The sequence below is a fragment of the Petromyzon marinus genome, unplaced genomic scaffold (assembly GCF_048934315.1).
Source record: "Petromyzon marinus isolate PM22_M1 ecotype Great Lakes invasive population unplaced genomic scaffold, UKy_Petmar_22M1.pri1.0 PM_Scaffold_37, whole genome shotgun sequence".
Classification (NCBI taxonomy): Eukaryota; Metazoa; Chordata; class Hyperoartia; order Petromyzontiformes; family Petromyzontidae; genus Petromyzon; species Petromyzon marinus.
Genome location: NW_027423357.1, coordinates 458,821 through 471,157, shown reverse-complemented (window position 1 = coordinate 471,157; position 12,337 = coordinate 458,821). Strand labels below are relative to the sequence as shown.

The following is a 12,337-nucleotide window of genomic DNA, read 5'->3' as shown; positions in this document are numbered from 1 at the left end:
GGCCGTCCTATACGAGTGTAACAGAAAAACATTTTATATTCTTAGTTTTTTCGGTAAAGTCACCACGTTGAAGGGAATCAACAAAATAATAAAACATATATAAAACAATAAAAAAAATTATCACGACGTTTCGACCATAACTCAAACGGTCGTCTCCAGGTGTGTTGGTTTTTTTTATATTGTTTTATATATTGTTTTATTATTTTGTTGTTTCCCTTCAACGTGACTTTACCGAAAAAAAACTAAGATTATGAATGACTGCAGTCACGAAAGCTTTAAAACAGAAAAACATTTGTTTTGACCCACCGTGGATTGACGGCGTCGGCCGGGAAATCGCGAGCAGGTGAAGCTGCTTGTAAGAAAGGACGATGAGGTGGACGTGCCGGCGTACGATCACATCTTCAGAGACGACGACGAGGTGGAGGAGGGGGATGGCGGGGAGGGGGAGGGCGAGGAGGGGAGGGGTCAGGGAGGTGGCGACTCTGGGAACGACAGCGAAGACGATCGACCGTCGGGCAAACGCAGGCGGTTTGATGAGGTGTGTGGGTGGGTGGGTGTGGGTGGGTGGGGGTGTGTGTGGGTGGGTGTGAGTGTGGGTGGGTGTGAGTGTGGGTGGGTGTGTGTGGGTGGGTGTGGGTGGGTGGGTGTGTGTGGGTGGGTGGGTGTGTGTGGGTGTGTGTGGGTGGGTGTGTGGGTGTGTGTGTGGGTGGGTGTGGGTGGGTGTGGGTGGGTGGGTGTGTGGGTGTGTGGGTGGGTGTGGGTGTGTGGGTGGGTGTGGGTGGGTGGGTGTGTGTGGGTGGGTGTGGGTGGGTGGGTGTGTGTGGGTGGGTGGGTGTGAGTGTGTGTGTGTGTGGGTGGGTGGATGTGGGTGGGTGGGTGGGTGTGGGTGGGTGTGTGAGTGGGTGTGGGTGGGTGTGTGAGTGGGTGTGGGTGGGTGTGTGAGTGGGTGTGGGTGGGTGTGTGTGGGTGGGTATGTGTGTGTGTGAGTGAGTGGGTGTGTGAGTGTCAGTCGACCCGTGGCACCTGCTGGGTCTGCCCCGTGACCTCCTGCCCACGGGCGTTCGACACTTCACGTAGCCTCAAGGTGCACATAGCCTGGCACAAGCGTCGAGGTGACGTCACCACCACTTAGAGGCGAATGGCTGTTGTTGTTGTGGGTGAGTGGGTGGGTGGGTGTGTGAGTGGATGTGTGAGTGGGTGTGTGAGTGGGTGTGTGAATGGGTGTGTGGGTGTTTGGGTGTGTGAGTGAGTGTGTGAGTGGGTGTGTGTGTGAGTGTGTGAGTGGTTATTGCGAAGCTTTGGATATCGGAGTAACCAACTCCTGTGAGTGGGTGGGTAAGTGGGATCGTGGGTGAGTGGGGTGGGTGGGTGAGGGTGATTGGTACCAGCGGTGTCAAGATCGGCCTCTGTGGAGGAGGCTCGTGAAGGACGCTACTGGGCAGTTGGAGGCAGTCGCCCTCCAACAACAACGGAGGGCGGAGGAGCGACGCTCACAACAACGAGCGGAGCGCCGGGTGGCTAAAGCACAGCAAGTTGGCACAGTAGGGGGCACAGGTGGTGCATCAGCCACTCATCTCAGTCATCTAAGTCAGTCGACCCGTGGCACCTGCTGGGTCTGCCCCGTGACGTCCTCCTGTCAGCAGTGAGCCTGTGACACTTCACGTGATAGCCTCAAGGTGCACCTGGCCGGGCACAGACGCCGTGGTGACGTCACTGGTGCTTAGTGGCGAATGGCGGTTGTGTGGGTGAGGGTGGGTGAGGGTGAGGGTGGGTGAGAGGGTGAGTAGATGGTGAGAGTGAGTGAGTGAGGGTGAGTGAGTGAGGGTGAGTAGATGGTGAGGGTGAGTGAGTGAGGGTGAGTAGATGGTGAGTGAGTGAGGGTGAGTAGATGGTGAGGGTGAGTGAGTGAGGGTGAGTAGATGGTGAGGGTGAGTGAGTGAGGGTGAGTGAGTGAGGGTGAGTGAGTGAGGGTGAGTAGATGGTGAGGGTGAGTAGATGGTGAGGGTGAGTGAGTGAGGGTGAGTGAGTGAGGGTGAGTGAGTGAGTGAGGGTGAGTGAGTGAGGGTGAGTAGATGGTGAGGGTGAGTAGATGGTGAGGGTGAGTGAGTGAGGGTGAGTGAGGGTGAGTAGATGGTGAGGGTGAGTAGATGGTGAGGGTGAGTGAGTGAGGGTGAGTAGATGGTGAGGGTGAGTAGATGGTGAGGGTGAGTAGATGGTGAGGGTGAGTAGATGGTGAGGGTGAGTAGATGGTGAGGGTGAGTGAGGGTGAGGGTGAGTGAGGGTGAGTGAGTGAAGGTGAGTAGATGGTGAGGGTGAGTAGATGGTGAGGGTGAGTGAGGGTGAGGGTGAGTGAGGGTGAGTGAGTGAGGGTGAGTAGATGGTGAGGGTGAGTAGATGGTGAGGGTGAGTGAGTGAGGGTGAGTAGATGGTGAGGGTGAGTGAGTGAGGGTGGGTGAGTGAGTGAGTGAGGGTGAGTGAGTGAGGGTGAGTAGATGGTGAGGGTGAGTAGATGGTGAGGGTGAGTGAGGGTGAGTGAGTGAGTGAGGGTGAGTGAGTGAGGGTGCGTGAGTGAGGGTGAGTAGATGGTGAGGGTGAGTGAGTGAGGGTGAGTGAGTGAGGGTGAGTGAGTGAGGGTGAGTAGATGGTGAGGGTGAGTAGATGGTGAGGGTGAGTGAGGGTGAGTGAGTGAGGGTGAGTGAGTGAGGGTGAGTAGATGGTGAGGGTGAGTAGATGGTGAGGGTGAGAGTGCTCAGTGAGGCGTTGTGGTGGTCACAGGAATCTCTGTTGAGAAGAATCGACAGGAGGAGGGAAAGGAGAGCCTGGGAAGAGAAACGGTGAGTTCATGCTCGCTCACTTACTCGCTCACCCACTCACTCACCCACTCGCTCACCCGCTCACCCGTTCGCTCACCCACTCGCTTGCTCACTCACTCACTCGCTCACCCACTCACTCATCCACTCACTCACCCACTCACCCACTCACTCACCCACTCACCCGCTCGCTCACCCACTCACCCGCTCACTCACTCACTCGCTCACCCACTCACTCACCCACTCATCCACTCACTCGCCCACTCACTCACCCACCCACTCACTCACCCACTCGCTTGCTCACTCACTCGCTCACCCACTCACTCACCCACTCACCCACTCACTCACCCACTCATCCACTCACTCACCCACTCACCCACTCGCTCACTCACCCACTCGCTCACCCACTCGCTCACCCACTCACTCACCCACTCGCTCACTCACTCACTCACCCACTCACTCACACACTCACTCACTCATCCACTCACTCATCCACTCACTCACCCGCTCGCTCACCCGCTCGCTCACCCGCTCACTCACCCACTCATCCACTCACTCACCCGCTCACCCACTCACTCATCCACTCACTCACCCGCTTGCTCACCCACTTATCCACTCACTCACCCACTCACTCACCCACTTATCCACTCACTCACCCACTCACTCACCCGCTCGCTCATCCGCTCACCCACTCAGCCACCCACTCACTCATCCACCCACTCACCCGCTCGCTCACCCGCTCACCCACTCACTCACCCGCCCACTCGCTCACCCACCCATCCACCCACTTAGACGTACACTTACCCACTCACCCACCCGCTCGCTTGCTCACCCACTCGCTCGCTCACCCCCACACACACAACCACTCTGCCACTCACCTACCCGCTCACTCGCCTACGAACGCACTCGCTCACCCATTTTAAAAATCACTCAATCACCCAATCACTTACTGTGCATCTCTGTGATTGTGTGATTGTGTATGAGATGTTTGTATCTGTGATTGTGTGATGTGTGTGTGATGTTTGTATCTGTGATTGTGTATGTGATGTTTGTATCTGTGATTATGTGTGTCATGTTTGTATCTGTGATTGTGTGTGTGATGTTTGTATCTGTGATTGTGTGTGTGATGTTTGTATCTGTGATTGTGTGATTGTGTGTGATGTTTGTATCTGTGATTGTGTGATTGTGTGTGTGATGTTTGTATCTGTGATTGTGTGATTGTGTGTGTGATGTTTGTATCTGTGATTGTGTGATTGTGTGTGATGTTTGTATCTGTAATTGTGTGTGTGTGATGTGTGTATCTGTGATTGTGTGATTGTGTATGTGATGTTTGTGTATGGGATTGTGTGTGATGTGTGTGTATGATGTGTGTGTATGTGATTGTGTATGTGATGTTTGTGTGTGATGTGTGTATGTGGTTGTTGTTAGTGATTTTGTGTGATTGTGTGTGTGTATGATGTGTGATGTGTGTATGTGATTGTGTGTGTGTGTGATGTGTGTATGTGATTGTGTGTGTGATGTGTGTGATGTGTGTATGTGACTGTGTGATGTGTGTGTGTGATGTGATTTTGTGATTGTGTGTGTGATGTGTGTATGTGACTGTGTGATGTGTGTGTGTGATGTGATTTTGTGATTGTGTGTGTGATTGTGTGTGTATGATGTGTGTGATGTGTGTGTGTGTGACTGTGTGATGTGTGTGTGTGATGTTTGTGGTTGCTGTATCGTAGCTGCGACTCGCTTACATCACTTGCCCAGCACTGTTGAAGGCTCTGCGTGGATCTGTGTCTCTGTTGTGGCTCGGTACAGGCAGGAGATACTTTTTGAATACGAACAGTTTGAATATCACGGCACATCTGTAAGTACCTGCACCACACTCGGGTACTCACTGGGGTACTCACTGGGGTACTCACTGGGTACTCACTGGGTACTCACTGGGGTACTCACTGGGGGTACTCACTGGGGGTACTCACTGGGGTACTCACTGGGTTCTCACTGGGGTAATCACTGAGGTACTCACTTTGGTACGCACTGGGTACTCACTGGGGTACTCACTGGGTACTCACTGGGTACTCACTGGGGGTACTCAATAGGGTTCTCACTGGGGGTACTCACTGGGGTACTCACTGGGGTACTCACTGGGGTACTCACTGGGGGACTAACTGGGGGACTAACTGGGGTACTCACTGAGGTACTCACTGGGGTACTCACTGGGGTACTCACTGGGGTACTAACTGGGGGTACTCACTGGGGGTACTCACTGGGGTACTCACTGGGGGTACTAACTGGGGTACTCACTGGGGTACTCACTGGGGTACTCACTGGGTACTCACTGGGGTACTCACTGGGGTACTCACTGGGTACTCAGTGGGGGTACTCACTGGGGGTACTCACTGGGTACTCACTGGGGTACTCACTGGGGTACTCACTGGGGTACTAACTGGGGGTACTCACTGGGGTACTCACTGGGGGTACTCACTGGGGTACTCACTGGGTACTCACTGGGGTACTAACTGGGGGTACTCACTGGGGTACTAACTGGGGGTACTCACTGGGGTACTCACTGGGTACTCACTGGGGTACTCACTGGGTACTCACTGGGGGTACTCACTGGGGTACTCACTGGGGTACTCACTGAGCACTCACTGGGTACTCACTGGGGTACTCACTGGGGGTACTCACTGGGGTACTCACTGGGGTACTCACTGGGGGTACTCACTGGGCACTCACTGGGTACTCACTGGGGGTACTCACTGGGTACTCACTGGGGTACTCACTGGGTACTCACTGGGGTACTCACTGGGGTACTCACTGGGGGTACTCACTGGGATACTCACTGGGGTACTCACTGGGGTACTCACTGGGTACTCACTGGGGTACTCACTGGGGTACTCACTGGGGGTACTCACTGGGCACTCACTGGGGTACTCACTGGGGTACTCACTGGGGTACTCACTGGGGGTACTCACTGGGATACTCACTGGGGTACTCACTGGCGGTACTCAGTGGGGTTCTCACTGGGTACTCACTGGGGTACTCACTGGGGGACTCACTGGGTACTCATTGGGGGTACTCATTGGGGGTACTCACTGGGGGACTCACTGGGTACTCACTGGGGTACTCACTGGGGGACTCACTGGGTACTCACTGAGTACTCACTGGGGTACTCACTGGGGATACTCGCTGGGGGATTCACTGGGGCTACATGTGTCTGTATACTCAGCCACTCTATCACACACCCACTCACTCACCCTCTCACTCACGCTCTCACTCACCCACCCACCCACTCACTCACCCGCTCACTCACCCACCCACCCTCTGAATCACCCACTCACTCGCTCACCCACCCACTCACCCAGTCACTCATTCACCAACTCACTCACGCTCTCACTCACCCTCTCACTCACCCACCCACCCACTCACTCACCCGCTCACTCACCCACCCACCCTCTGAATCACCCACTCACTCGCTCACCCACCCACTCACCCACCCACTCACCCAATCACTCACTCATTCACCAACTCACTCACCCACTCAATCACCCTCTCACTCACCTGCTCACTCACCCACTCACCCTCTGAATCACCCAGTCACTCACTCGCTCGCTCACTCACCCACTCACTCACCCAGTCACTCACTCATTGACCAACTCACTCACTCATCCACTCACCAACTCACTCACCCACTCACTCACCCACTCACTCACCTACCCACTCTCACCCAGTGCCATTCTCCCGTTTCTTTGCTCACGGCCGCCAACCGGCACTAACCCACGACTTCCTGTAGACCAGGCGAGGTAGTCAACATCTCCTAGCCACTGTGGTGTCAGGATCTAACTCACGACCTCCTGTAGACCAGGCGAGGTAGTCAACATCTCCTAGCCACTGTGGTGTCAGGATCTAACCCACGACCTCCTGTAGACCAGGCGAGGTAGTCAACATCTCCTAGCCACTGTGGTGTCAGGATCTAACCCACGACCTCCTGTAGACCAGGCGAGGTAGTCAACATCTCCTAGCCACTGTGGTGTCAGGGTCAGGATCTAACCCACGACCTCCTGTAGACCTGGCGAGGTTGTCAACATCTCCTAGCCACTGTGGTGTCAGGATCTAACTCACGACCTCCTGTAGACCAGGCGAGGCAGTCAACATCTCCTAGCCACTGTGGTGTCAGGATCTAACCCACGACCTCCTGTAGACCAGGCGAGGCAGTCAACATCTCCTAGCCACTGTGGTGTCACGGTCCGGGGTGGAACCCACGACCTCCTGTACACCTGGCGAGGTAGTCAACATCTCCTAGCCACTGTGGTGTCAGAGTCAGGATCTAACCCACGACCTCCTGTAGACCTGGCGAGGTAGTCAACATCTCCTAGCCACTGTGGTGTCAGGGTCAGGATCTAACCCACGACCTCCCGTAGACCAGGCGAGGTAGTCAACATCTCCTAGCCACTGTGGTGTCAAGGTCAGGATCTAACCCACGACCTCCTGTATACCAGGCGAGGTAGTCAACATTTCCTAGCCACTGTGGTGTCAAGAGTCAGGATCTAACCCATGACCTCCTGTATACCAGGTGAGGTAGTCAACATCTCCTAGCCATTGTGGTGTCAGGGTCAGGATCTAACCCACGACCTCCTGTAGGCCAGGCGAGGCAGTCAACATCTCCTAGCCACCCACTGTCACTCCGTGTGTTACTCTCTCCCTTTCAGTCGGCTTTGCTGCTCTTCGAGTTGGCTTGGACGATGTCAAAAGACTCCAATGATATGTTGTGGTGAGTTCACTCAGTCGCTCACCCACACTCACTCGCTTTCAGTCGCTTGCTTGCAGTCACTCACTCACACACTCACTCACACACTTAGTCACTCACACACTCACTCACACTCACACACTCAGTCACTCACACTCACTCACACACTTAGTCACTCACACTCACTCAGTCACTCACACACTCACTCACACACTTAGTCACTCACACACTCAGTCACTCACACACTCACTCACACACTCACTCACACACTTAGTCACTCACACACTCACTCACACTCACACACTCAGTCACTCACACACTCACTCACACACTTAGTCACTCACATACGCACTCACACTCACACACTCACTCACACTCACACACTCAGCCACTCACACACTCACTCACACACTTAGTCACTCACATACTCACTCACACACTCAGTCACTCACACACTCACTCACACACTCAGTCACTCACACACTCACTCACACACTTAGTCACTCACACACTCACTCACACACTCACTCACACACTCACTCACATACTCAGTCACTCACACACTCACTCACACACTTAGTCACTCACACTCACTCAGTCACTCACACACTTAGTCATTCATAAACTCACTCGCACACTCACACACTCACTCACTCACACACTCACTCAGCCACTCACACACTCACTCACACACTTAGTCATTCATACACTCACTCACTCACACACTCACTCAGTCACTCAGTCACTCACTCACACACTCAGTCACTCACTCACTCACACACTCAGTCACTCACACACTCACTCACACCCCCTCACATACCCACCCAGTCACTGTAAACATGAGATGATTGAATGAACGCCGCGGTCTCTGTTGACTGGCTGCTGGTGGGCCATCACTCACACACTCACTCGGTCACTCACTCAGTCACTCACACTCACTCACTCACACACTCCCTCAGTCACTCAGTCACTCACACTCACTCACTCACACACTCCCTCAGTCACTCACACACTCAGTCACTCACACACTCACTCAGTCACTCACTCACACACTCAGTCACTCACACACTTAGTCATTCATACACTCACTCACACACTCACTCAGTCACTCACACACTCAGTCACTCACACACTCACTCATTCATACACTCACTCACACCCCCTCACATACCCACCCAGTCACTGTAAACGTGAGATGGTTGAATGAACGCCGCGGTCTCTGTTGACTGGCTGCTGGTGGGCCATCACTCACACACTCACTCGGTCACTCACTCAGTCACTCAGTCACTCACACACTCACTCACTCAGTCACTCACACTCACTCACTCAGTCACTCACACTCACTCACACACTCCCTCAGTCACTCAGTCACTCACACTCACTCACTCACTCACACACTCCCTCAGTCACTCACACACTCAGTCACTCACACACTCACTCAGTCACTCACTCACACACTCAGTCACTCACACACTTAGTCATTCATACACTCACTCACACACTCACTCAGTCACTCACACACTCAGTCACTCACACACTCACTCATTCATACACTCACTCACACCCCTTCACATACCCACCCAGTCACTGTAAATGTGAGATGGTTGAATGAACCCCGTGGTCTCTGTTGACTGGCTGCAGGTGGGCCATCACTCACACACTCACTCGGTCACTCACTCAGTCACTCACACTCACTCACTCACACACTCCCTCAGTCACTCACACACTCACTCACACCCCCTCACATACCCACCCAGTCACTGTAAACGTGAGATGGTTGAATGAACCACGTGGTCTCTGTTGACTGGCTGCAGGTGGGCCATCGTGGGTCTCACCGCTCAGTGGCTGCACGACAAAATCACACAGTGAGTGTTCCCCCCTCCCGTGTCTCCCTGATGTCTCCCTGATGTCTCCCTGATGTCTCCCTGATGTCTCCTTGATGTCTCCCTGATGTTTCCCTGATGTCTCCCTGATGTCTCCCTGATGTCTCCCTGATGTCTCCCTGATGTCTCCTTGATGTCTCCCTGATGTCTCCCTGATGTCTCCCTGATGTCTCCCTGATGTCTCCTTGATGTGTCCCTGATGTCTCCTTGATGTCTCCCTGATGTCTCCTTGATGTCTCCCTGATGTCTCCCTGATGTCTCCTTGATGTCTCCCTGATGTCTCCCTGATGTCTCCGTGTGTCTCCCTGATGTCTCCCTGATGTCTCCTTGATGTCTCCTTGATGTCTCCATGATGTCTCCCTGATGTCTCCCTGATGTCTCCCTGATGTCTCCCTGATGTCTCCCTGATGTCTCCGTGTGTCTCCCTGATGTCTCCTTGATGTCTCCTTGATGTCTCCCTGATGTCTCCCTGATGTCTCCCTGATGTCTCCTTGATGTCTCCTTGATGTCTCCCTGATGTCTCCGTGTGTCTCCCTGATGTCTCCTTGATGTCTCCTTGATGTCTCCCTGATGTCTCCCTGATGTCTCCCTGATGTCTCCCTGATGTCTCCGTGTGTCTCCCTGATGTCTCCTTGATGTCTCCTTGATGTCTCCTTGATGTCTCCCTGATGTCTCCCTGATGTCTCCCTGATGTCTCCGTGTGTCTCCCTGATGTCTCCTTGATGTCTCCCTGATGTCTCCGTGTGTCTCGCTGATGTCTCCCTGATGTCTCCTTGATGTCTCCTTGATGTCTCCCTGATGTCTCCGTGTGTCTCCGTGTGTCTCCCTGATGTCTCCCTGATGTCTCCCTGATGTCTCCGTGTGTCTCCGTGTGTCTCCCTGATGTCTCCCTGATGTCTCCCTGATGTCTCCTTGATGTCTCCCTGATGTCTCCCTGATGTCTCCCTGATGTCTCCGTGTGTCTCCCTGATGTCTCCCTGATGTCTCCCTGATGTCTCCCTGATGTCTCCTTGATGTCTCCCTGATGTCTCCCTGATGTCTCTCTGATGTCTCCGTGTGTCTCCCTGATGTCTCCCTGATGTCTCCCTGATGTCTCCGTGTGTCTCCCTGATGTCTCCGTGTGTCTCCCTGATGTCTCCCTGATGTCTCCGTGTGTCTCCGTGTGTCTCCCTGATGTCTCCCTGATGTCTCCCTGATGTCTCCTTGATGTCTCCCTGATGTCTCCCTGGTGTCTCCCTGATGTCTCCTTGATGTCTCCCTGATGTCTCCCTGATGTCTCCTTGATGTCTCCCTGATGTCTCCCTGATGTCTCCTTGATGTCTCCCTGATGTCTCCGTGTGTCTCCCTGATGTCTCCCTGATGTCTCCGTGTGTCTCCCTGATGTCTCCCTGATGTCTCCCTGATGTCTCCCTGATGTCTCCCTGATGTCTCCCTGATGTCTCCCTGATGTCTCACTGATGTCTCCCTGATGTCTCCGTGTGTCTCCGTGTCTCAGTGCGAAGTATGTCTCGGACGTGGCAGACCTACAGAGGCACGTGTCTCGTCACAACCATCGCCATGACGACGAGGATGTCCGCGTCTCCCTCGACCGCATGCGCATCACCTTCCAGTACGAGTATCCTTGGTGCTGAGCGCACACAGCGGTGTGCGCCCTCCCGCTGCGTCTATCCGTGTCTCTGCGTCTCTCCGTGTCTCTGCGTCTCCCCCGTGTCTCACTGTGTCTCTGCGTCTCCCCGTGTATCTGCGTCTCCCCCGTGTCTCACTGTGTCTCTGCGTCTCCCCCGTGTCTCTGCATCTCCCCCGTGTCTCACTGTCTCTTGACTCCTCAGTGTGTAGGAGTGATGTAGTCTCTCACACTATCAATGTGACTCCCCAGTGTGTAGGAGTGATGTAGTCTCTGACACTTCCATTGTGACCCTCAGTGTGTAGGAGTGATGTAGTCTCTCACACTACCATTGTGACTCCCAGTGTGTAGGAGTGATGTAGTCTCTCACACTATCAATGTGACTCCCAGCGTGTAGGAGTGATGTAGTCTCTCACACTACCATTGTGACTCCCAGTGTGTAGGAGTGATGTAGTCTCTCACACTACCATTGTGACCCTCAGTGTGTAGGAGTGATGTAGTCTCTGACACTACCATTGTGACTCCCCAGTGTGTAGGAGTGATGTAGTCTCTGACACTACCAATGTGACTCCCCAGTGTGTAGGAGTGATGTAGTCTCTCACACTATCAATGTGACCCACTAGTGTGTAGGAGTGATGTAGTCTCTCACACTACCATTGTGACTCCCAGCGTGTAGGAGTGATGTAGTCTCTCACACTACCATTGTGACTCCCAGTGTGTAGGAGTGATGTAGTCTCTCACACTACCATTGTGACTCCCAGCGTGTAGGAGTGATGTAGTCTCTCACACTACCATTGTGACTCCCAGCGTGTAGGAGTGATGTAGTCTCTCACACTACCATTGTGACTCCCAGTGTGTAGGAGTGATGTAGTCTCTCACACTACCATTGTGACTCCCAGCGTGTAGGAGTGATGTAGTCTCTCACACTACCATTGTGACTCCCAGTGTGTAGGAGTGATGTAGTCTCTCACACTACCATTGTGACTCCCCAGTGTGTAGGAGTGATGTAGTCTCTCACACTACCATTGTGACTCCCAGTGTGTAGGAGTGATGTCTCTGACACTACCATTGTGACCCTCAGTGTGTAGGAGTGATGTAGTCTCTGACACTACCAAGGTGACTCCCAGTGTGTAGGAGTGATGTAGTCTCTCACACTTCCAATGTGACTCCCAGCGTGTAGGAGTGATGTAGTCTCTGACACTACCATTGTGACTCCCAGTGTGTAGGAGTGATGTAGTCTCTCACACTACCATTGTGACTCCTCAGTGTGTAGGAGTGATGT

General features: G+C 53.6%; 2 protein-coding genes across 2 annotated transcripts in view; one reads left to right on the top strand and one right to left on the bottom strand.

Moving 5' to 3' along the window:
- The window catches only part of LOC116958111 (uncharacterized), a 348,130-nt gene that overhangs the window by 134,483 nt on the left and 201,310 nt on the right, over positions 1-12,337 (bottom strand). The window lies entirely within an intron of this gene.
- Positions 1-12,337, top strand: part of CDC45 (cell division cycle 45) — a 112,380-nt gene that overhangs the window by 12,523 nt on the left and 87,520 nt on the right. The window contains exons 5-10 of the mRNA XM_032980600.2: positions 344-538; positions 2,776-2,834; positions 4,617-4,665; positions 7,511-7,572; positions 9,363-9,413; positions 10,927-11,046. Of these exons, the coding sequence (XP_032836491.1) occupies positions 344-538; positions 2,776-2,834; positions 4,617-4,665; positions 7,511-7,572; positions 9,363-9,413; positions 10,927-11,046 (536 nt within the window). The remainder of the gene's footprint in view (positions 1-343; positions 539-2,775; positions 2,835-4,616; positions 4,666-7,510; positions 7,573-9,362; positions 9,414-10,926; positions 11,047-12,337) is intronic.